A 26,100-nucleotide genomic window follows, 5' to 3' on the forward strand; every position below is an offset into this window, starting at 1 on the left:
TCAACTTGTGGGAAGTGTTTCCAGCTGCGCGTCATGTAGCTGGAGTCGAGTGTTTTAACTGATGCATGAAACTATACATTTTTAGGCATAAGTTGTAACGGCCGCCGTTTTCTTTGTAAGTATTTATTACACGGTGTGCTGCGGGGAAAAGCCTGTTCTAACGTTTGAGTTTAAGGTTTATTTTTTAACACCTGGTGGCTCTTTTTTACTTCTCATCCATAAATAATCTGCTCTTTCACGTGATTTCATTTATTTTGAAAAGTCTCAACAGGATCTTGAGCTTTATTGTGAAAGGTTTATGTGGAACATAAACAAGCTATGCTGTTACCGTCGTTGTTGCTAACCACAACGCATAAAAACAGGCGCTTGTCCGTCCGTATGGTGGTTATATTAAATATAAGAGAAAGAGAGAACTTTAAGAAATTAATATAGCCACTACAGTGACCATCAAAAAAATATTACCGTAAACAGTTTTGCGGCACCACGAAACAAATGACAGCGTAAAATGAAACGATACTTTTTTATATCGTCATCAGATATATATCGTTATATCGAACAGCCCTAGTCTGACCTTTTCAGAAAGAAAGTGAGAAGCAGCTCTTCCAAAAGGTGGTGACTTTAAAATCAAGACTTTACCTGAAAGCAGTCTGCAAATAAGTTATTCAGTGTTCAAAAGAGAGGAGGAAAAAGAAGACGAGTCGACTACCAAAGGTAGAACATAGTTCAAACCTGAGCTCAGTCTAGTGGGTGAGGTTAAACACGGGCTATTTAGATATTATGTACGTAACTAACTGAATTTCCTGGAGGAACCTAAATGAGGGATTAATAAAGTTCTATCTATTTATTTATTTAAGAGCTAAACATAATGGTCAATCACATTCCTCGATAATCAAATTGCATTTTAAATGTTTCTAAAGGATGAGTCACCGTGTATAATGTACACACATATTAGTTGATGATACAGTCACACTTCACCAGTGTTGGGAAGGTTACTTTTAAAATGTATTCCACTACAGATTACAGAATACATGCCCCAAAATGTATTTTGTAACGTACTCCGTTACGTTACTCAATGAGAGTAACATGTTCTGAACACTTAATATATTATCATGCTTTTTACAACCACATGAAGGTACTATTGCTGTGTGATTTATTACTCGTACTCAGTGTTGGTCAAGTTACTTGAACAAAGTAATCAGTAACTAATTACTGATTACTTCCCCCAAAAAGTAATCCCGTTACTTTACTGATTACTTATTTTCAAAAGTAATTAATTACTTAGTTACTTAGTTACTTTTTAAAAACACGATTTACAACCTGAAGAGGTGATAAGGCGATAGATCTTTCAGCCCAATTCTACTTTTTCTACATAATCCATCATATAAAATGTAATCAAATGGAAAAATCTATTTTTTTAACTTGTTTTATCAGTTTTAATCTTTTAACTTTATGCATCAAGCAAAAATGTAATTATATGCAACATTCTCTGAGTTGAATAAATTAGTTTAACATTTAAACCTATTTTCTGCACATTCCAGCACATAAAATAAAATATTTTTTGTGTTTACACTCACTCTTTCAAATAGATGCAAGTAAAACACAGCAGAACATAAATAAAGTCAAAGACTCAGCGGTCCTGTTGCTCTATTTTCACCTATTAAGCAGCACTGGGGTAGGCGGAGGTTTACCCTGGTGCAGGTGTGCCGCGGTCAGTTGAAGAATCCGCGACTTTCTCTGTGAGTTTCCCATTACCTCGTTGCGCATTCGGTGCTTGCTCAGAAGTTTAGGGTTTTTTTTCGCTGTAAAAAGAAGTTTTCTTCCCACGCACAACGGACGCTAATGTTTTTGTCACTTTTTATGGAATCAAACTCAAAGTAAGGTCAGTACTTCCACGCTTTAAACGCTTGGCAACTATAACAGGAATGCAACCAGCTAGTGACCATTTGACTTGATCCCCTTGTTGCAAAGAGATCTGCTGGGTTGTGCTCATCAGCACAGACTCAGTTTGATTGCAGCATGTTGGCAATCTGTCTGCATTTCTAAGTAAGACAACAATTATTTGCAAAACTTCAGTAATCTCTATGAGAGTGTGTACAAAAGGCCCCGTAGTTATGGGTTTATTCTGTTCAGTTGTTAGTTCACCTGTAGTTTTTAGAGTGGCCAGTAGAGGTCACCCCACCGCTTTGTATGAGAGACTATGTCCAGGGAGAGACGTGGGCAAAGCACCTGAGCTTTTCTGCTCCAGATTACTGGCAGAGAATTGGTTATCCCGTGAGAAGTGTGCGTTAATGAGCAACGTAAGTTGGTGATGTGTGAGGATGTGATAATAAGATGTGTTTGGGACTGTAACCAAGGTTAGGGGGGAAATGACTATGTTTCTGTCTGTGCCGCTAGCGGGTGCTAAGCTAAGCTAAGCTAAGCTAACTTTCCTGCCGTGTGGTTGGGTATAGCTGTGTACCTGGTTAGCTCTCTCAGGGGGTCTATGTGTGAGTCGTGAGTAATATATGGCCTATGGTATTAAAGGGGATGTTAGTTTATTTCCCGCCTGTGTTTATGTTGATGTACTCTGGAGATATTGTTGTGAACACTTTAGTAATGTAGCATTTTCTTTCTGTTCCGTTCAGAGACCACACACACACACACACACCCATGCCCACGCACCTAAACCTGTATGCAATACCTGCTCCTCTGACAATCCCTGTTACCTTCAACTGTGTGAAGTCAATACAAGAGTCTGCACTATCCTCGGTGTCTTCATTGTCTCCCTTCTGAACATTCATCCGGGCCTTGAGCAGTGTTCTGGCCGACACTCCAGGGAGTGGTAGCTGCAAACCTGAACTAGCACCTTACAGTCCTTCCAGTACAAGCTATCTACCCAACATTAATGGTCCTTCGAGCCGGATGTAAGCTGCTTCTACCCTAAAAAGATGGATGATATTCAGAACTTCTCAGCTCTTGGTGCGCGCCCACGGCGTAATGTACGTCGTCCCCTCCGCTATGTAGCTTATGAGACTGACTTCCCCGGGCTTGGTGCAGGTTACCAGGAGGAAAGTGAGACAGGAGGCGACAACCATTCTTCCCACCATCCTCCGTCTGACCCCTCTGATGACGGCTCACACGGCCATGTCACACCATTGAGAGCAGAGTTAGAAGATATACAGCGTGAAAGGTTCCTGTTCCAGCAGTCGCATGACGAGATGAGAGCCGGGCTGGATAATTTCCAGGCCCTTCATGCTAGTTTGCTGCAGTTGCTGGACCGTGCAGAGAGTCTGCAGCTCAGTCCACCGCCCAGAGCCCCTGCTGTTCATCTCCAGCCACCCCCTGCTGAAGAGGAAGAGGACTGGCCTCCACCACCTCCTCCTGTTGTGTTCAAGGAGGAGTCTGTCTCCAGCCAGGGTCCAGTTGCGGACCGCATCGATACGATGCTGAAAGAGCTCCAGGATCTGAAGAGGGAGTCTATGGCTGCACAGGAGAGTCAGATCATCCCCCCACATGAATCTAGGCCAGGGTTCACTTCTCCTCAGCCAAGGATCACCTACCCTCAAGCGCCGCCTCCGAGAGCACACCCCCCTCCATTGCAACCACTGCCAACTCCATCCCCGCCCTCATCTACTCCTTTCTTGACCTACAGGGGGCCTCGTCCAAGCATTCCCAAGCTCTCACGCCGTGATCCTGGGGAATTTGCTCGTCTAAAGATGGCGCTAGAGAACTTATTGCCCCCGGAGAGTTCAGAGCTTTTCAGGTACCAAGTCTTGTTAGATCATCTACACCTGGAGGAAGCAAAGTTGATAGCGGACGCTTACCTCCATTCTGCCACGCCCTTCAGTGACACTATGAACGCTCTTAACGACAGGCTTGGGCAGCCCCACCAGCTTGCCCTGAGAAGAATTGCTGCTGTCATGGACTCACCTGACATCCGCCGAGGGGATGCAGCCGCATTTGAGCGATTCTCTCTCCACATCCAGTCGCTCGTGGGCATGCTGAAGACTTTAGGCCCTGATGGGGAGGTCGAACTCCAGTGTGGCTCCCATGTGGCTCGACTCCTTAGTAAGCTTCCTTCAGAGCAAAGAGCTGATTTCCGTCGGTGCATGTACAACCATTCTGGTCAGGCTTACACCCTGGATGACCTGGCTACCTGGTTAAAGTACGAATCCTGGTGTCAGGACTATGACGGCTTGCCCACTCCAGCGATCACCAGAGAGAAGCCTGATGTCAGACCAAGCAGACGCTCTGTTGCGGTTCTTCACAGTGGAGAGAGCTCACCCAGGTCACTAGGTACCACTCCAAACAAAGCTAGGCAGCAACGCTACTGCGCCTTTTGCGATAACCGTGCCCATCACCTGAGTCAGTGTCAGGAGGTCATCAAGCTGAGTCGCGAACAACTCACAGACTGGATAAAGACTAACAAGAGGTGCTGGCGTTGCGCACGCTCCCATCAGGCAGCACAGTGTACCCTCAAGAAACTCTGCAGCCTGTGTCAGGGTCGTCATCTGCAGGTCCTTCACGACGTGAATTCGAAGTTCTTAAAGCCACATGGCTCAGTGTCTGCTCCCCCACGAGAAGGTGAGAATCCTACGGGCGTCCTGTACCTCGATCGTCCTACAGAGAGCAGCCAAGTCCTGTTAAAGGTTGTCCCAGTCATCCTTCACCATAATGGCAAGACTTTGAGCACTCACGCAATTTTGGATGATGGGTCAGAGAGGACTATGCTGCTACCCACCGCTGCCCAGAAGCTTGACCTTCAAGGCATCCCAGAGACACTTCCATTGCGCACTATCAGGCAAGATGTGCAAACTCTGCAAGGATCATGTGTCTCATTCGAGATCTCCCCTGGTGGCAAACCTAAGCTGAAGTACAAAGTCCGCAACGCCTTCACCACCACCCGTATCGACCTAGCCGAGCACAGCTACCCAGTGGAGTCCTTGCAGCGGAAGTATAGACACCTCCGAGGCCTGCCTCTCCAGTCCTTCAAGAAGGTCAAACCTCTCCTTCTGATTGGCAGTGACCACCCACAGCTCATCACTCCAACTGAAGCTGTCCGTCTTGGTCCACCGGGTGGTCCCGCCGCTATGTGCACCAGGTTAGGATGGACACTACAGGGTCCCTCCAGCCTTATAGGTTCCTCTTCGCTGCCACAACAGTGCCTCTTCACGACTGCCCTTCCTCCCCAGGTGAGTGAGCTACTCAAACATGTAGAGAAGTTATGGCAGGTAGATGTTGTCCCGGTGCCAGAAGGCAAGGTGGTTACCCGTTCAAGAGAAGATAACTATGCAGTTAGCCTGCTAGAGCAGAAGACAGTTCGTGTAGATGTCGAGGGCATCCAACGCTATGCCACCCCCCTCCTTCGCCGCGAGAACATCCCACACCTTAAAGCTAGCCCTAACGCTGTCGTTCCCAGTTTGAGAAGTGTGGAGAGAAGGCTCCAGAAAGATCCAGAACAAGCTAAGATCTACCGGGCGGAGATAGAGAAGTTGGTCCAGGCCGGTTCGGTGGTTAAGGTGTCCCCCTCTGAGGTTGCTCAAGCAGAAGAGTCATGGTACATCCCTCACCACCTTGTTAGCCACAATGGCAAAGATCGCCTTGTGTTTAACTGTTCGTTCCAGTTCCAAGGCCAAGCCCTCAACGAACATCTTCTACCTGGGCCCACCCTGAGCGCATCGCTCCTTGGTGTCCTCCTTCGCTTTCGAGAGCATGCCGTAGCCATCAGTGGTGACATTAAAGGTATGTTCCACCAGATTCGCCTTCTTCCCGAAGATCGTTCCCTCCTGCAGTTTGTGTGGCGGGATCTACACCCCGAGGAACCGGTGGCCGTTTATGAATGGCAGGTCCTCCCCTTCGGTACAACTTGCAGCCCATGCTGTGCAACCTTTGCTCTGCAGCGCCACGCCAGGGACCACACGGAAGGAGATGATCCGCTACGTCACTCTGTGGGACAGTGCTTCTATGTTGATAACCTTCTCCAGAGTGTGCCGACCCCTGAAGAAGCCCGGGACCTAGTGGACAGGCTAAGAGCCCTCCTGTCTTCTGCTGGATTTGTCCTTCGCCAGTGGGCCAGTAATGAACCCAGCACCATTGGCCACCTACCTGAAGACCTCAGATCCACAAGTGCAGAACTTTGGCTCACTCAAGACAAATCAGACACCTCTGAGCCAACTCTGGGCCTTAGCTGGCACTTCCCCACGGACACCTTGGGTTACAGACACCGCAAAATCAGTTATGGCGCCCCCACTATGCGGAATATTTATAAGGTTCTCGCAAGCCAATACGACCCACTGGGCTTTATCCTACCGTACACCACCCGAGCCAAGATGCTGGTGAGGCGCCTTTGGGATCAACAGAGGGGATGGGATGACCCGCAGCTTCCGCCAGAACTACTCCAGCAGTGGAAAACCTGGGAAGAGGAATTGCCGTTCCTTGCACAAGTCCTGCTTCCTCGCCCGTATCTCCCAAAGCACATCACGGAGTCAGTTAGTGAGAGAGAGATTCACATATTCTGTGATGCGTCAGAGCAGGCTTATGGCGCAGTGGCCTACATGAGAACAGTGACAGGTGATGGCAGCTCACATCTAGCCTTCCTGATGGCTCGCTCCCGTGTTGTCCCTAAACGCATTCTCTCCATGCCTAGACTTGAGCTGTGTGGTGCCCTCTCCGGAGCTCATCTTTCCCGTCTCCTTAGAAATGAGCTCACTCTGGACATAAAGAGGATAGTGCTGTGGTCTGACTCCACAACTGTACTCACCTGGTTGAGGTCCCAGTCATGCCACTTCAAGGTCTTCGTCGGCACCCGCGTGGCAGAGATCCAGGAATTCACTCACTCGCACACCTGGCGCTATGTGGACTCAGCCCAGAACCCCGCAGATGATATAACCTGGGGGAAGTCCCTTCTCGAGCTGACCAGACCCAATAGATGGAGTCAAGGGCCTCCTTTCCTGCTCCTAGGTCCAGAACAGTGGCCTCCAGAGCCAAGTGGCACCCTGGCTGAGCCTCCAGGCCCATCTGAGCTCCGTAAAGAGACCTTTTGTGGATTTTCTACCACCTTTGACCCCGCCACTTCGAACTTCAGCAAATATGACACCTGGACACAGCTGCTGGAAGCGGCTATTACGCAGTTGCATGGGGCGGCCAAAGGCGGTGGAACTTCATCGGCTTATGACTATGTTCGAGCAGAGATGGATGTCCTGAGAGAAGCTCAACAGGAGAGCTTCCCTGAGGAGTATCGACTCCTTAAGCAGGGGAAATCCATCAGTCGCAGCAGTCGTCTCCTTGCACTATCCCCTGAGTTTGACCACGAGAATGAGGTCATCCGTGTAGGTGGGCGTCTTCACCGCTCCGAAGATCTCGCCTTTACCAGCTCCCATCCTTTAGTTTTGGATCCGACACATCCAGTCACCCGCCTGTTCATCCAGGATGTCGACAGTCGCCTGCGCCATCCAGGGCCAGAGAGGGTCTTCGCGGAGATTCGGCGCACTCATTGGATCCTGAGAGGCCGGGAAGCAGTTAGGCGTTTTCAAAGGACCTGTCTTGAGTGCCGCAGATGGAGAGCCCGACCGACTGTTCCCAAGATGGCGGACCTGCCAGTTGCGCGCCTCCGCCTTTACAAACCTGCCTTTTATTCGACAGGCGTGGACTGTTTTGGACCCTTTGAGGTCAAAATCGGGCGCCGTGTGGAGAAGAGGTGGGGCATCATCTTTAAGTGCCTAACTATCAGAGCGGTCCACCTTGATGTCCTAACCTCCATCGATACGGATGCCTTCCTAATGGCACGTCGCCGTTTCATTGCCAGGAGAGGAACTCCAGCTGAGCTGTACTCAGACCAAGGGACCAACTTCCGTGGGGGAGAAAGGGAACTGCAAGCAGCTTTTGCAGCATGACCTCTGACCTGCAGAAGCTCCTGGCTCCCCATAAGATCGTCTTCCACTTCAATCCACCAGCGGCTCCTCATTTCGGGGGAGTGTGGGAGCGGGAGATTAGGTCTGTCAAGACGGCACTCTACAGTAGGATCCCAACCCCTTCAAGAAGAGGTCCTCCACACGGTCCTTGTGGAGGTGGAGGGCATCTTGAACTCCAAACCACTAGGTTATGTCCCGTCTGACATCAGTGATCCTGATCCAGTGACCCCCAACTGCTTTCTGATGGGGCGGCCTGACGGAGCACTTCCTCAAGTGGCTTACCCCAAAGAAGAGCTCCTGAGTCGCCGGAGGTGGAAGCACTCCCAGGTGCTGGCTGACCACTTCTGGTCTCGATTCGTCCGGCTGTACCTTCCAAGCCTGCAGCTTCGGCAGAAATGGCGGTCATCCCCCGCAGATGTCACAGAAGGTTTGGTGGTGATGATCGTAGATCCTCAGCTGCCTCGTGCTTCCTGGCTCGTGGGCTGCATCTCCAAAGTCCACCCCAGTCCCGATGGGCACATCAGGTCTGCTGACATCAAGGTGAAGGACCGGACCTTCACCCGACCTGTGGCGAGGCTGGTGGTGCTGCCTGCCCTCCCGGACGAAGACAAAGGACAATCACCGTGACTTTGTTTGTAAAATTGCCTTTTGTTGTGAGCAAATGTACTTCATACATTTGGGGGCGGCTGTACAAAAGGCCCCGTAGTTATGGGTTTATTCTGTTCAGTTGTTAGTTCACCTGTAGTTTTTAGAGTGGCCAGTAGAGGTCACCCCACCGCTTTGTATGAGAGACTATGTCCAGGGAGAGACGTGGGCAAAGCACCTGAGCTTTTCTGCTCCAGATTACTGGCAGAGAATTGGTTATCCCGTGAGAAGTGTGCGTTAATGAGCAACGTAAGTTGGTGATGTGTGAGGATGTGATAATAAGATGTGTTTGGGACTGTAACCAAGGTTAGGGGGGAAATGATTATGTTTCTGTCTGTGCCGCTAGCGGGTGCTAAGCTAAGCTAAGCTAAGCTAACTTTCCTGCCGTGTGGTTGGGTATAGCTGTGTACCTGGTTAGCTCTCTCAGGGGGTCTACGTGTGAGTCGTGGGTAATATATGGCCTATGGTATTAAAGGGGATGTTAGTTTATTTCCCGCCTGTGTTTATGTTGATGTACTCTGGAGATATTGTTGTGAACACTTTAGTAATGTAGCATTTTCTTTCTGTTCCGTTCAGAGACCACACACACACACACACACCCATGCCCACGCACCTAAACCTGTATGCAATACCTGCTCCTCTGACAATCCCTGTTACCTTCAACTGTGTGAAGTCAATACAAGAGTCTGCACTATCCTCGGTGTCTTCATTGTCTCCCTTCTGAACATCCATCCGGGCCTTGAGCAGTGTTCTGGCCGACACTCCAGGGAGTGGTAGCTGCAAACCTGAACTAGCACCTTACAGTCCTTCCAGTACAAGCTATCTACCCAACAGAGTGACTGCAATCAATGCAGTTAGAGCTGAACTGTTTGGAGACCGGTTGACTCCCACTAGGCGACCTGGCCAACTTCTTTTCCTCTCATTTCTAAGGTAAACGAGAGGAAATTCATAGTTGACCTCAATAAACATTTTTGCTGGGTTTGTGTTCTCTTTTGACATTTTAACATTTTATGATTCGTGCACGATGTTCTCATTGCACACTGGGAGATCTGATTAAGAGTAAAACACGCCTCCTCGCTCATAAACTAAGATGCTGACAGGCAAACTAAGGGCATCAGAACCTGGAGGTAACATCACAGTAGTTTTGTCCATGTTTATTAGCACAGTCCCAATTTACCCTTTATTATCCACTTTGCTGACATTAATACCAAAGTTATAGAAGAGAAGCCAAAAATCAACTTGATAGATATTCTGTAGTCTGCAAATAAATAAATAATGGCACAGTGAATTATTCCATTTAATTTATCCCCATTAGAGTAATTAAGTGTTGAGCGATGATCAAAACATTGCATAGATCCAGTAAGTCTCACAGCAGGTGTTCAAACCAAGCTGTCCTGAGAGAAAGCACCCTCTGCTGTTCAGGTAGATCAGCGCAGTCAGGCAGCAAACCCAAAACGGTTAAAAACCACAGAAATGCACCAGCTTCAAGCATTTGCGGTTTGTCAGGTGGCATGCATTGCTCAGCAAACCCTGATTTACAGCCAGCTGTTGTTCCGAATGCTGGAGCTGTCGCCATGGTGACGTGACAGGCACCATGTGTACAACAAAGGGTGTATCTGAGAGCAGCTTTGGAGAAAAAAAGTATCATCATCTGAGCGTTTTCACCAAAGTAGTGAGGAAGGAGTGTTGAAAGAAAGAAAGCTCAGCAGATCTCAGAGTGTTTGTTCGCCTGCCAACTTTACCCACATTCATCCATATTTCATTGTGCCGCTCAGGAGTCAAACTGACCAGGTGATGAAGAAACAGACAGTCGGCAGCTGTGGAGAATTAATACTGAAGGAAGAGGAGAGCACCTGTCTCATTAAAGGCCCTGGAAAGCCTCACAGGTGCTCTGACTTTTCCTGGCTGATTAGACCTGCGCCCAGGTTGACGCTGAGTGGGGATTTACTGGTAATTAACTGAAATGTCACTAAACTCAGTGCACTAAAGATGATCATCCAGGCAAACATATAACTTAGAGGGATATGTTAGTCAAGAACTCTCTGTACACACCCACACAGTCCTGTGAAGAGGGCTAATCAGCCACAATAAGTGCAAACACTTCTGTGGGTGTAGCGTGAGAGCATACTTAAAAATAATATCATAAGGTCTGCATATCTGCTGCTTGTGTTAATCAGTTTTTTGTCTGAAGCGATGCAAAGAAAAAAAATTAGGAAGGTAAATTTGAATGTCAAGGAAATGCAAATTGTCTGAGCGTAAGCCAGAATTGTGCATACCTCCCAGAGGAACGAGGAGAGTTTAGGGAAAAGGATTCTCTCGATGAGCAAACTGCTACTCACAGTTCTACCATCACTCACAGCAGCCAAATATGACCAAGGTCCATTCATCAAATGCTGAATTTCACAAAGTCCTGATTTCCCGAAGTATAAAGTGCTTCACCAAGAACATCTGCCATGATTTGTCTGTTCCATTAATGTGGTTCTAATGTTTTAACTAACATGGCACCTTTTTAAAAAACAACAACAACAACAACAATTCTTACCTAAATACCTTAATTGTTTGTTTTCAGGCAGACTGAGGGTAAGACCAGAACTTATCCAAGTGGAACAGCCATCTTGCTGATTGTATTAAAATTGAAGAATGGGAATACTTGCCACCTGACCTAATGAGCCTGCGTATTTATCCATGCATACTGGCTTGTTTGCATACATAATATAACACCATTCATTGGTAAATTTGAACCCTAGCAATATGGCCCCAAAGTGGAATGATTGGTAAATATCCCAAGTTGAAATAAGCTCCACTCATCCTTTGGCATTTAACTTAATTGCCTTCTTATTGCTTCCTTATTTAGTGTTATACAAAGGCTCTTGGCTTTGAAATATACATGAGTATTTTTATGTTGTTTTTTTATTACTGGGTGAGGCCCAATTTTCAGACTATGTACAGTATATGGATATCATAAATCAAAATATGAAAATGCACATTAAGAGGTCACACTATTTCAGAGTCCACAGAAATGCAGTGAGTCTCAATGAAGTGTGCAGGGAGCCAGAATGTATAAATCAATAGTAGGGATTGTTATGATTTTTGGAGATTTAAATACAAGTTTCTTAATCAAATAGTTTACCCAGCTTTTAAAAGGCTTAAAAAATATTCTTTCTTGGTTTTACTTATGCAGGTGGCAGTTTGTAGGACTTATGGCACTGCTAAACTAAGTAACACAGGTGGTTTATAGATGTTTGCTGACTGTTGCTGAGGGAAATCAGTCACAAAGAGGACGCTGCACCAAAAACCTCCTTGTGATTGCTTTTGCTAGTGGATTGCCAACACAAACAAACTAAGGACTACTGCAGCACTCTACTGATGACCAAAGCGAGAAGGGCTACAATGCAGCACAGTGTACCTCTTTGCATTCAGTTTCACCCACCAATAGGAAGCATTCTCTTGTAACCACTTGCCAACTAGTTGGGGAATACATATTTTTCCCAAGAAACTGGTGGTGACCAGGGGGTAACTGACCAGTCTCTAGGCCTGCGTGACTGTTTCCTTATCCGGTTCCGGACGACAGAGGCTTTAGCCAATCCCTGCCACCATAAAGCAGGGTAAACCCTGGACAAGTCACCTGTCTCCAAAGAGTGTGTATCCTTTTGTAGGCCAAAAGGTCCAACATTGGTAACATGTGCTGTTTGGTGCCTAATTAAACGGCATATAAAAACACATAGAAATAGCAGGTAAGAATGACATTTAAAAAATTCACAACTGGTGCGCAAATAAAAGTTGTAATAGAAGTAATTTCTAATTTCTATTGGATAATATAGTTTGTAAAAACATGTCTCATGTTAAATTTTAAAGTGTATGCATATGGCTATGTCCTGAAGGCAGTTCACATTTTGGGGTTTACACAGGTCAAAGAACAAGCAGAAGGCCACAGCTTCTGTTCAACCTCGTTATGTAACATGTGGGTCCTTTTAATTTTTACTCTTTTTGTGCATTACCAAGTTGCACCTTTCTCTTGGTATTTTACCCTGAAGTTATACTAAATTCCTTGTGTGGATCAAATAATTAATTAAAATGAATTCAATTAGTCATCATTATAAACATGGATGAGTAGCAGTGCATGATGGGAACACGCCCGCAGCAGCAGGAACAGTTTGGAACCTTTAGGTTGTTCCGCTGTCACACGTCAGCGACCCTAAGCCAATCAAACACAGTGTGTGTGTGTGTGTGTGTGTGTGTGTGTGTGTGTGTGTGTGTGTGTGTGTGTCCTTTGATGAAAGAACTGATCAATACGAACAGAGCCTGCTGACACAGAGAGGAAACAGTGGAGATTAAAAGGATGTTTTTCAGGCTTTTCTGATGAGTCAGCTGACACAGCGGCACGCTCTGAGATGCCTTCAAAATGTTCTGCTCAAATAAATGTTGTTTAATTGTTTGTTTCTTGGTGCTGGGTTAGATTTCTCAGCTAACAGAGAGTAACACTGAGCCTGGGGTGCATTTTATTTAGCTAATGTGGCTGCTCGCTTTCATCATGCTTGTATCTTCATTACGTCTCAGTTTCACTCGGTGCTCATGTGACAGAGAGATGCAAGGGGAGGAACTCTTTTTAACATGCATGCTGTCCTCCCTCACTGCAAAATCATTTTGAAGAGATGGCAACTAGCCATCAAAAAATATAGAAACTGACTGTCAAATATGTCCAAAAAATGGGTCAATGTACAGAATCTGTGGAGCCTCAGGAGTAGAAAGAAGTTGGTGAAGATGACTTTAAAACAGATTTCATTACCACTCGGTGATCTATGCCTGACTGGAGAAACCAGTGAGGTCTAAAAAGTCTCCCAGTGTTAATGAACCCTCTGACACTAAGCACGCCCCAAGATCGGACCACGAGGAAGCGCAGGAAGCTCACATTCTTATTAGGGAGGGCTTTCTGCTTCACACCAATGGGCTTCAGCGAGAAGTGTTGCAATCATAGTTGGCCTTAAACTTAACCCTGAATTACTTGAACACGGCCCAATGAAAATATCAATATGTTCTCTAAAAGAACATATACCCTGAAATATTTTACATTCCTACTTTATCATACTGTACATATATTTTTTCACAATATAATTGGAACAGAATACAGACCCTTTACTAAAACTTAGCAAAGCTCAAAAGTAAAGTTTGGTCACCTTTTATACCATCAGCATCATCCATTAATAAATCAGCCTATTAACGCTGCCATATGATGAGAGATGGGCGACATATTGGACAGATCACAGGGCTAACACACCCAACCAAACCCCACTAACTGCATGTTTTTTACACTGTAGGAGGAAACTGGAGTGCTCACGCATAGAACATGCAAACTCCACACAGACCACACACCCCAGCCAAATGATGGATTCAAACTTATTTGAACCCTGCTGTGAGGCAGATTGAACCACTGTTCAACTGTGCAGCCCCCAACAACAGACTGCAATCCAAAAGGCTGACTAGATATTTGACTGGGTGAGATTTTAACTTTTTAACCCCCCAAAAATGTTCAGGAGGAGTGAGTCACATAGAAAGACTACATCGTTCTACACAATCTAAACCATATTAGAAGAACACCGAAACATAGATATATTCTCAAATACAAGGCACAGGGAACAGCACTCCCCAATGTCAACTTAGTCTTTATAATGTATTTAAAGTATCACATTTAACATGTTAACATGTATCAGGGCAGCAATGAACCCCAAAGGCAGGATATTAGGGCTATATTTTAGACACATGCTAAACAAGCCTGGAGTCCTTCCAACCTTCCAAATCAAACTCTTTATAGTTCTGTTATAACATTCCCATTTTCCTAAAGTCTAAGGCTATCATTAGGTTGATCCAACCGTAACCCTAAACAGGTCACAACCTACTCTGCATCTTGACCTTGACATAACAAAGTGTGGAAACCCTGAGCTCATTTTCATTAAGGTTCACACAGCTGCCCTTCATCAATACTTGTGCTGCCCTCAGTCAGCTGAAACCCCAGATTAAAAGAAGACAACTAATTTCAGTTTCTATATTCCAACACAAACTATTTTTACAGTTAACTAGTATAATTGTCTATAAGTGATTGCATGTTATTTTCACATATTTCAAATACAAGTGCATTGTGCTACACAACCAGTTTAGCAACCACGGCGTGTTGAAGTGATTGCACTATTAACCACTTTAACACAATGTAAAGCCGTAACCTTCATCTCTTTTAACAATGACACACAGCGGGTGGCGAGTATATGCACAGGAAAAAAAGCAATAAAATCATATATATTAAATTCAGATATCAAATCCATCTCAGCTTGAATGGGCATGATGTGTCAGATTTTACTCACTACTGTACAGGCATTGCAATTCAAAGGGTGTTGAAAATTTCCCCATGGGACATGCTTGTGTTTCTGCGCTCGGAGCTCCTCATCTCTTCATCTCCTCTGTGGTGCATTTAAGCGATTGGAACATCCAGCGATTTCCAGGTCACAATCAGAGGATGTAGGAAGGAGGACTGGAGGAGGAATAAATTAGCCAAATGGAAGGCGCGCCTGCATGTTAATTTTACTTGACATGGAGTTAAATCATTGGCTGTCTGGAGGGACTGAAATCTGGATAAGAACTGACAGTGTTTGGCAAGTTGGGGAAAATGGTCAGCCGACATCTCCAGACCGAAAACCTTCACTTCACTTCGTCTCGAATGCATTTTGCATTCAATTTCTTTGAATCTGTGAATTAAGCTCTCTTTTCAGGAGTGTTTATCCCTCCCCTTGCTACCAGCCGCATCTATTTTTATTCACATTTCTGTTTTCTGGCCTTTCAACATCTTGACATTTTTTTCTTTTCATAATGCATTAACTCTGAGGATACCTTAGGAGACCTGCCTGGCACCCGACAGCACCTCTTAATTCACAGTGTGCCCTGACACAAACACAAAAGGGGCTGCAGGGTTTTTAATTGGCCTCTGCCCAAATTAGACAGATTTATCCTTCTCTCACATTAGCCGAGATGACCAGCCTGAAAAATCACGTTGCTGAGGCGTTTCTCTGAGGCTTTCTCTCACCACGCACTTGTCTCCGAAATTGGGCTGAAACAGCAACTTTGACGGTTAATTAGCCTCGTTAAAGAAACCTCCGAGGCCAAATCTGGAAATAAACATTCTTTGTTAGAGAGCGTCGGGATGCTTTCAGCACAGAGCAGACCACTGGATGCAAACAAGGAGCTTTGTTTGGAACATTATCAAAAGATCAAAACGTCTACATCAACAGGCTGCACCGCACCAATCTCTGTTTCATGATGTAGACTTTGTACGGAGCTGGATTCAACAGTAATTAGATCATGACTGATCATTCTCAATAACAATAACATGACTGCAAATAAGTTACTGCAAACAAGTTTAGTCCAACCATCATCCAGTTTTATCTCAAACAAGTCAGCTCTCAGGAATCTCTCATTCTACTATTAGAGTTGAGACGAAAAGATGTTACCGCTGACATCAACTCCCTTACATGCATTGTGGCTACAAGTCTTCTGTTACAAGGTTTCTATTTGGGGATGCAAAAAATGATATTAATAACAATATATAAATAAATAAATAAAATAAACTTCTGGATTAATGGGGTAAGTTAGATCTCCTCAAAATATACCACCTGTTCATAAACAGCTCCACTGGCTTCCAGTTCAGCTCCGTGTCAATTTAAGATTCTGCTTCTCACTTTCAAAGCGCTTCATAACCTCACTCCCCCATATTTATCTGATCTTCTCCATACATACTCACTCCCTTGTACACTCCACTCTTCCTCACCTCCTCTTCTTTCTATTCCACCTGCTCGGCTGACTTCTACGGGACTCAGAGCTGCCCTGAGACTTTGGAATGCACTTCCACCTCGGGAACTCGGCTCCACACTACAAACTCTCTCTCCACTTTTAAATCACACCTTAAAACCTATTTGTTCAAAATTGCACACCCTTCATCATGATTCCATTTCAGTCTATTTTTACCTTGTTTGGCTTTTATATTTTTATACTTGTTTTTATTTTTCATTGACCTGTTTTTGTACTAATGTAAGGTGACCTTGAGGGTCTTTAAAGGTGCCTATAAATAAAATGTATTTATGTATTATATTTATTTATGTATTTATAATAAAATTAAATGTATTCACATTATTATTATTATTATTATTATTAATAGTAATAATAATAATGATAATAACCTAATCTGGTATGGTTAGGGGTGGGGTCACTGGTATCCAATTCAATTCTGCCAAGCTGCCTACTATCTTAAATTTCATATAAGAACAGCAAATAGAAATTCAGAATTACTCATTAAATTGGGGCATTCATGCTCCCAACGGGAGTAACTATTGTCATTTTAAAGGTTCAAAAGGCTTTGCTGCACTACCTTCTCAAGAAAATTGTAAATCTCCAAGAGTTTAATTCATGCCTGAAAGAAAAAGTACCCAATTTAAAACTGGCCAGGAATAGTGTTGCTGACATTTCATGGACCCGGAGACTTCAGCTGTAGTAATGAGATGCAATACCAGTACTCATCTCTATTTTTTGTAACTTAGTAGACAAAAACAGCCGTAACCAACAGCAACCAATGCACAGCCAATATAGCTAATAATCTACCAGCATTGCCCATTTCATAAAGTTGAGTTTATTTAACTATTATTTGACTATAGTATGTCTAGTGTTTAAGAATTGTTGAGTCTGGACTACGATGTAGAGGGCTTCACAGCCAAGACCTGATCCAGTAACAAAGATGTAAATTTGTTCCATTAAGCTTAATTGTGTCAATCAGGGTCTTATTGTTACTGGTGTGGGTCTCAGGTTTGGGGTTCAGTCACACCTGAATGGATTCAAACTAATTTATGATTCAATGTCTGTGTTTTGAGGTAAGAGGTACGTTGAAGTAATGTCCATCATATCATTTGTTAATGCCATGAAAAGGTTGCCACAGTTGAAGGTGTCACATTTCAACTTCTTTCAGAGCACTGAAAATCTAGAGTTGTGTAAGAAGCATTAAATGTCTCAAATGCAGTGCAGTGCAGAGAAAGGTTTAATTTTATAATCTGCTGTACATTAGAAAAGGTTCTGAATAGGATAGCTATAGAGGTATTTTCACTCATGAAGTCAAAAATCAGGAGAAGCAGGTTGGTACCTGATTTAAAGTTGGGGTTTTTTTCACAAAACACTGGAAATACTCAGGCTGGCTAAGGCGAGGATACTGCTGGGGTAGAGCGTACAGGTAAACACTCTCGCTTTTGCTTCTTTGTAAATTCAGCAGACGGTTTGCTATTCTAACACAGGCTCAGTTTAACCTAGTGTTTGGGATCTAGCAGGCTAAAAATCCAAAGTTGGACTTTTTTATTCTCACATTCAACTCTGTCAAGTGAGCTGAGGAAAAGCTCTGGGCTGTAATCATCAGTAAAAGCAGCTTATATTTGGTGTTTGGGTTCTTTGATAAGTCTAATTGATTGCATTTTGGAACAGGTCTGATTATTTCGGGTGGGTCTGTGCCTAAGTAGATTTTGAACCAAAAACCTAAAAGAACCTAAGAACCTAAAATCTTGGACAACCCCAAGCATGTTGGTCATTCAGTTTGTAAAAAGTGACATTACCTAGGAGTCCTTGGGCTCTAGACTGCTACATGCTTGAATTTAAATTATCACTATCCTCACTGTGAGCAAAAACAAAGCGCCAACATACCTCTAAGCGATCAGCGTGCAGCACAATAAAACGGGTGGCATTAATGCACTCCAGCTCAATGCTGACTTCGCCAGAGAAGGTGAAGTTATCCATGTAGACGGCAAGCCGCAGGTCGTAGTGCCGAGGCCTCACCGAGCCTGGTAATCGTGAGTTTCTCCACGGCTGGACCACCTCTTCGTCCCCTTTCTCCCCCGTCCTTTCCCCTCTGCCTCCATTCAACTTTGCAGACCCACCGGGGCCTCGGGAACTCGGCTCTCCAGTTGATTCATCGCGATCTCGTGCACCACAGTCCTCAAATTTGACGTTGAGCGCAACGGCTACTGCTGTTACGATAATGAGGGTGAGTATGGAGAGGGCAAAGCCCAGCACCAGGCGCTTGTGCACCGTTATGTGGCGCTCAGTGGTTCGAGGTCGGACCACCACTGATTCTGCCCACTGATCCGAGAGGCCACGGCCGTTCCGCATGGCTCCCGGGCTGCTGTCGTTTAGTCCCATTTAGCTTAAAATGTCACTAGAACAGCAAAGAAATAATGTCAAAGTTCAGCAGCAGAAACAGATTCTGATTCAAAAAAATATTCATTTATGCACAGGTCAGATTTCAGCTTGTTTACAGTAAACTTGATGTGATTGAATGTGTTTTGATCGTCCAAAAGATTCCAGTCTTGATTCAGCCTGTCAGCCTATCAGTCTGTGCTGATGAAACTCCAGCAGTTATATATCTGAAAAACTGAACTCTGACCTTGCTGCTGATGGACTGTTATGAACGTCCTTGAGTTCTGCCTAGATGTGAAAAATCAGCACTGCTGCACGTCTTACATTTCAGGCAACCAAACTGAAAAAACAGAAAAAATGAGATGGTCATGTGCGTTTTGGTTTTGCGGTGAACAGAAACAAAAAAATCAATGCTGCATGGCTCGATTTCAAGAGCAGTGAAGCCTGAGAAGGAGAAGGAGGAGAGGGACAGAGCGGAGGAGGTATGCCGTTGAGGATGTGGCTATACAGTGAGCGTATCATCCATAGACTGGAAATCAGCTGGGTAAGCTAAACACTTAACCACCACAAGGTATAAAACTGGGAATAAAGCCTTATGCTGTAAAAGCAACCTTATCTGGATTTCCTCTCAGATTGTAAATTCAAGTCAGTTATGGATGATGGAAATCATCAGTTTGAACTTTAAAAACGGTCACGTTACCAAGTCAAAGACCCTCAACCAAAGTCTGAATGAACACAAGGGGGTTAAAGCGGCAGGTAGTTTTCCCAAGGTACGAGTAAAGTTAATTTGCTCTGAGTTAAAGCTCTTACACATCCGCAATAAACCATAAATAAATCCCTTTCGGACTATTATGGGATTGTCATAATGTTACAGTCGAAGATTATAATAACTTACAAGACATTAAGATGTGTTACAAGTCTCTTGGAGATTAGTATGATTGCATTTAAGGTTTGGAATCAAATGAAGACTTAATCAAATCAAAGTCACACCAGAATATGTTCAGATCTTATTTTGAGTAAAATAAAGTTTTGAATTCGGATCTTTGTCAAGAAATCCAGTTTTTTGTCTTTGTTTTTTTTTTTATTACAAGCTCGAGATTAATTTGTAATTACTCAGTTTTCTTAGGGCTTTGTCCCAAAGCAGAATACTTCAGTAATCTTGTTTTTAAAGTACAGTTTTGTAGTGACTTCTCTGTCACACAAACTTAAAGTTGCTGTTAAAAATTGAGGAAGCGCCTCCGTTTGACCCCTTTTCTCTGATGGATTTCAAATTAAAATTAGCTTTGCTGCTGATAAAGGTGTAGTTTAAAAACGGTAATAACTCTCTCGCTGCGGTCTGTGTCTATAGCACTCGGTTTCTCTCTCTCTCCTTTCCCTCTCCTGAGGGGGGTTAAGTGGATAATTTACGGCCAGCATGTGGGTTTATTTCACCGTGGAGGAGATAATTCACTCGGCTACTCCACGAGGTCTAAACGATCCCAGCTTTCCAGCTCATGAGCCTGACGGATGGAAGCTGGATTAAAACTGATTGATAACCCAGGATTGTATTGATTACATGGATGCCGCTCGGTGGGGACAGAAATCCACAGAAAGAGCTGAAAACCCCCTTTTTAAAATCCACCATCAATTAATCAGTTCCTTCAGTGAAATCACTCAGATATTGATCATGAAGGTTGTCCAAACATTACAGGTTCATCGGTAAATATTATAAGAAGAAAAACTCCTCTGGTTCTCCGGTAACTTCTCTTCTCTCGCCCCCGCTAGGAAGCGATGATCTCCGTGTCCGTTTTAAACAGCAGTCGGTCCCCGAGGTGGAAGGGTACCTCTCCGGGGGTGATCCGCTATTAGTCAGACTCACTTCAGTCCAAAGGACCGCGCTTTCTCTGCTGCACGTCCCGTTTTCCTCGGTAACCCAGATGTGAACACCTGCTTTATACCTGCGGGCTGTTTCTGCTCCCGGGGAGGGGGCTGAGGTTACCGTCGGTCAATAAACTAACCCTCAAGTCCACCCGGGACGGTCCCGGGATTCGTTACAGCACCGTTAGAAATCCATTAAGTGCGTGTGGTGTGGAAGAAATCCATCAGGGACATGACGGGAGTTCACAGATAAATGCCAGGAAGCTGTTATTGATCCGCTGGCACATGTGGGGATCCCGTTAAACCGCCAGAGACCAGATCCAGCTCACACCGATGGGATTAAACACCGGACCCGTTAATAATAACAGTAATAACAATAACGGGCCGATCGTTTAAAGAAGAAGAAAAAATGGACTAAAAAAAACAAACACGCCGGAGGTCAGAGTCAGCACCGGGGACGGTGCACGGAACGATCCTGGAAAGCACCGTTAACAAATCCCACTCAGCACCAGGTCCTGCACACTCCAAAGTAGGATCAGACCGTGCCGAGTGGATTATCCCGCGTTAACGCCGGGCACGAGCCCCTCCGGTGCTCCTTTAATAAACCCTATCTTCCTCAACTTTTTCAGCCCACGGAGAGCCGCTGCTTCTCTCTCTCTCTCTCTCGCAGATGAGGATGACGGTTGATGATGATGGTGGCGGCGGCGGTGATGAAGCCTTTCTGTTTAGCATCCCTTCGTGCACTGAAGAAAGTGACGCTTGGTGATGGAGGTGAGGAAGAGTCTCGTGCCGCCCGTTCAGCAGTGAGTATGTTTGCGGTGTGCGTTTCCACTTGAGCACGAGCTGCTGCTCCAACCGAGAGGCACGCGCTGACCGAGGGAGAGAGAGAGAGAGAGAGAGACCGAGAGGGAGGGAGGTGGGTGGGGGTCTCAGCGTGTGAAAGCTACACCTCCCCAGCGCTGTTCAAATCTATTCCGCTGTTTTCTCCTCTGCTAGCTCTGGATGACGAGAAACCAGACAGAAGAGAAATGAAGATGAAACAAAGTAAAGGTTCTCTGTGTGCCTCTCTTTGGTTTTACACGCATGCAGATTTATCTGGCTGTGAAGTAACTGAGCAATGGGCACCGGGGCCTTTCCTGTGCAGATTTCTCCCTAAATGAATGTGTCTGCTGAGATTGGTTTTTCATTAGTCACTTTACGTCCACTTGCTCTTATCTGCACTTCTGCATTTCAGTTATTCCACTTTTAATGCCTGAAACTACATGTACACATAAGCTCTTTATAGCACAGTGGGAAAGAATTTCCAGACTCATTCTTCAGAGAAGACAAAGCGCACATACACAGACACAGACACACACATATACACATGTTCAAAAATCACACTTTTTCCATCTCTGAGGGATTCAATGTGAAGCTGTAGACTCTGCAGCTGAACAGCTGGGCCAGATGTGGTACCGAAGAATCCCAGCACACAGGGCTGAAGTAACATTGTTGCTCCAATAAAGCTACATGTTCTTGGTTGTGTGTTGTGTGCAGTGCAGGTCCAGGCCAAAATTCAGATCATATTATAAAGAAAGCAAACACACGTCTTTGTTTTTTATTGGAATACCTGATGGTCGTGCTCAGTCAGCTGTGCAAATGTCTACTCCACGCACATAGACTAGTATCCCCAGATGCCCTTTTTAAAAATATAAATATCAACAAGAAATTTATGACATTTTCAGGCATCTACATGCACAGTTAGTTTAATTTGTTGGTTTGGTGTATTTATTTAGATTAGGTGTCCCTCTGACCCTTTGCTCACTGTTGATCAGGCTTCAGAGTGAGAGGTCTACATGGTAGTGTGAGACGCCCTCATTTTAAGGGTTTCTTCTTCTTCTCACAAGCAGGAAGTGTTATTGTTTTGTGTGTTCAATTGACAGAAGAATAAAAACTTGGCACCAAAAGGAAGGAAATTTGTTTTTGGTTGATTATTTTTTCTAAGCAATATATCTTATTGCATAGCCTGTTTACTTCCCCTTAAATGGTGCAACATTTCTAAGGAGAAATTTGTGTCACGGTCCGCTGTGACGGACCGAGTGGAGAGTGCGTGGAGGACTCAGGTGCAGACACGAGTGATAAGGAAGTGAACTTAAACAAAAGCGAGCCTTTTATTGCGGCTGATGAATACAAAAGAAGCAAACCAGAATAAGGGCAGCACAAGAGCAATAACTAAACAGAAACCTGAACTGGGAATAAACTAAGGTAAGGCTATGACTTGGAATACAATAGACCGGGCATGGAAACACGGAGGGTGGGAACACAGACGACGCGACACAGACTGTACGAAACACAGAGACTAAATACACATGAGGGAAGATCAGGGGAAGTGGATGCACACGGGGAACACAGGTGACACTGATAATCATAACAAGACACGGCAGGAGTGAACGTAACACTGATGGGAGATGGGCAAAGTAAAGCAGGAAGTAAACAGAGGTTCAAACAGGAGGAGAGAGAGCACGGGGAGAACACAGACATAACGGGCTGGGGAAAACATAGAATAAAGCACAAAGAGAGACGAGGGCTCATAAATACACAGAGGGGCACACAGGGGGTAAGAGTCACGAAGGGAAAACACATAAGGAACAACGTAACAGATCAACCCAGGAAGCATGGCCTAAATAAAGAACAAAATACAAAAATACATGAAAACTAAGAATACTGGGCCCACATGGCCCAGGACCATGACACCACCCCCCCCTAAAGGGCTGGCTCCCGACAGCCCAAACCCGAGAAACAAAACACAAGCGAAACAGAAAACACCCCACCCAGGGCGGGAGGCGGGGGACCAGGACGGAGGGAACAAAACGAACCAAAAACAAGGAGCACGAGAACAAAACTGAGTCCACAAATACACAAAAGAGTCCAGAACAGGAAGGCGAATGTCCAAAGAGGCCCGAAGGCCAACCCGAGAGGCGACAACACAAAAGTCCAGTCCAACCGTTCCGGAGGCCGGCCACGGGAAAGGTGGCCACGGTGACAGAACAGATCCGGAGGCCGACCGCGCGGAAGGCAGTGGCGGCGGCGAAGCAGTTCAGGGGGCCGGCCGCGCGCAAGGCAGCGGCGGCGGCGAAGCAGTTCAGGGGGCCGGCAGCGCGCAAGGCAGCGGCGGCGGCGAAGCAGTTCAGGGGGCCGGCAGCGCGCAAGGCAGCGGAGGCGGCGAAGCAGTTCAGGGGGCCGGCAGCACGCAAGGCAGCGGCGGCTCTCCAGTGTCAGGCGTACTGGCCGAGGCCCGGTGGGCACAGGACCAGTCGAAGCACAGGCTGAGGCTGCAGCAGACGAAGGCTCTGAGGCTGCAGCAGACGAAGGCTCTGAGGCTGAAGCCAGAGCCGGACCAGGCGGAGCAGGAGCAGCTGATGCAGAGGCCGGACCGGGCGAGGATGACGGCTCTGAGGCTGCAGCTGACGAAGCGCAGGCTGGAGCTGCAGCTGACGAAGCGCAGGCCGGAGCTGCAGCTGACGAAGCGCAGGCCGGAGCTGCAGCAGACGAAGCGCAGGCCGGAGCTGCAGCAGACGAAGCGCAGGCCGGAGCTGCAGCAGACGAAGCACAGGCCGGAGCTGCAGCAGACGAAGCACAGGCTGGACCAGGCGTAGCAGAAGGTGGCTGGATGGGCACCTCGGGCCCTCCAGCTGATGTGGCATGGTGCTGGACGGGCTCCTCGGGCCCTCCAGCAGACGAGGCGTGAGGCCGGACGGGCTCCTCGGGCCCTCCAGCTGAGACAGGAGGCTGAACGGGCCCCTCGGACCCTCCAGCGGAGACAGAAGGCTGAACGGGCCCCTCGGACCCTCCAGCTGACGTGGCATGAGGCTGGTGCGGTTCTCCAGAACCCCCAGCTGACGAGGAAGGTTGCTGAACGGGCCCCTCGGACCCTCCAGCGGAGACAGGAGGCTGGACGGGCCCCTCGGACCCTCCAGCGGAGACAGGAGGCTGAACGGGCCCCTCGGACCCTCCAGCTGACGTGGCGTGGGACTGGACGGGCTCCTCGGGCCCCCCAGCTGACGTGGCATGAGGCTGAACGGGCCCCTCGGACCCTCCAGCGGAGACGGGAGGCTGAACGGGCTCCTCGGACCCTCCAGCGGAGACGGGAGGCTGAACGGGCCCCTCGGACCCTCCAGCTGACGTGGCATCTGAGGAGGCCCTGGGGAGAGTCTTAAGCTCCGAAGCGACTGGTGAGGCAGCACATAGAACACTGTTAGCATGACAAGCTTTGAAAACATAATTTCTCAGGTCATGAACACTTTCGGTAACTCGAGTAGTAGATGCCAACTCCCTGTCGGTATTGTCAACACAATAGTTTATGGTAGGATTGCACATAAGTCCGTAGCGGGATTCAGAGTCACATAAAGAGGCAGGCATGCTTATGGCTGGCCTAACAGTCTGCGACTGAGAAGCAGTAGCATCAGAGCTCACGTTCCTGTGCATTTGGTCTTGAGCACTGTCTGCAATCCCACAATCAGGGGATACGGAACTAGACTCCACTACGATCTGCACGCGGGGGTAACACTCCGTCTTGGCTGTACGAGTTTGCTGCAGTAGATAACAGTCTGAGGCGGAGAGAAAGCTCACGCCATTCCTAGCAGGCTCAGAAGCAGACTGTACAGTCGACGTGTGAATCCCTTTCGCTGTCTCATGAACCTTTGCTCCATGTGGTGCGGCTATGGGAGCAACACTAGAAAAAGTCCTGGATTCTACAGAGACAAGAACATGGTCTGTGGTTTCGTTGTGTGCTCCTTCAAAACAGTTACACACAGTTCTTTCAGCTCTGGAGCCCAATTCCGTTATAGTCTCCGGTCCCGGCAAATCAACACTCATCTCACTCTGCTTCATAGAAGGGACGTGAGGCGCAAAAACGCAGTCACTCACCGGAGTTAGTGCGGTGCAACGGCGGCGCCGGCGCCGCCCCCTTCTGGTAGCTGGCGCGATGGGCGCTGATGCCACCACTGCAGAGGGTGGCGTAGCGGCAACATCCTCCTCTGCCCATATCCTCGCTAACGGCGAGGCAGGGGAAGCGAAGTCTGAGCGGGTTGGAGACGGTGAGCGGCTGGTAGGCGGTGCAGCAGGTGAGAGTTCCTCCTCTGGGATGAGCCAGGGTTTCCACCGGAGCTCGTCCTCCCGATAAGCCCGTAACACCTGCTGACGCTCATCGTCCCCGAAGTCTATGGCCTCCACCGCCTCCGTGTGCCGGTTAGTGCAGCATGACGGTGGCGGAAACGAGGAAGCCGATCCACGGTGAGGTGATGGCTGAGTGGAAGTGGGCCTCAGCGTTCCCCTTGTCGCAGCCTCTGGCTCATGAGGCAGCGGCGCCGACACCCGTTTACGGGGTGGAGGTGTGGGTGCTGAGGCGGCATCCAGGACCCTCTGGGCCAGCGCACGGGCACGAAGCTCCTCCTTCAGGGGGCCCAGGGAGTCAAATGCCTCGACGAGGCGGGGGAGCTGTCGCAACCGCGGCTCCCGCAAC

The 26,100-nt window shown here is 46.7% G+C and overlaps 1 protein-coding gene across 1 annotated transcript in view; it reads right to left on the reverse strand.

The window, feature by feature from the left end:
* The window catches only part of LOC113008770 (thyrotropin-releasing hormone-degrading ectoenzyme), a 264,030-nt gene extending 245,013 nt beyond the window's left edge, over positions 1-19,017 (reverse strand). The window contains exon 1 of the mRNA XM_026146492.2: positions 18,252-19,017. Coding sequence (XP_026002277.2) covers positions 18,252-18,746 — 495 coding nt within the window. The 5' untranslated portion in view covers positions 18,747-19,017. The remainder of the gene's footprint in view (positions 1-18,251) is intronic.
* Between the last annotated feature and the right edge of the window lie 7,083 nt (positions 19,018-26,100).

Source organism: Astatotilapia calliptera, chromosome 17 (assembly GCF_964374335.1).
Source record: "Astatotilapia calliptera chromosome 17, fAstCal68.1, whole genome shotgun sequence".
Lineage (NCBI taxonomy): Eukaryota > Metazoa > Chordata > Actinopteri > Cichliformes > Cichlidae > Astatotilapia > Astatotilapia calliptera.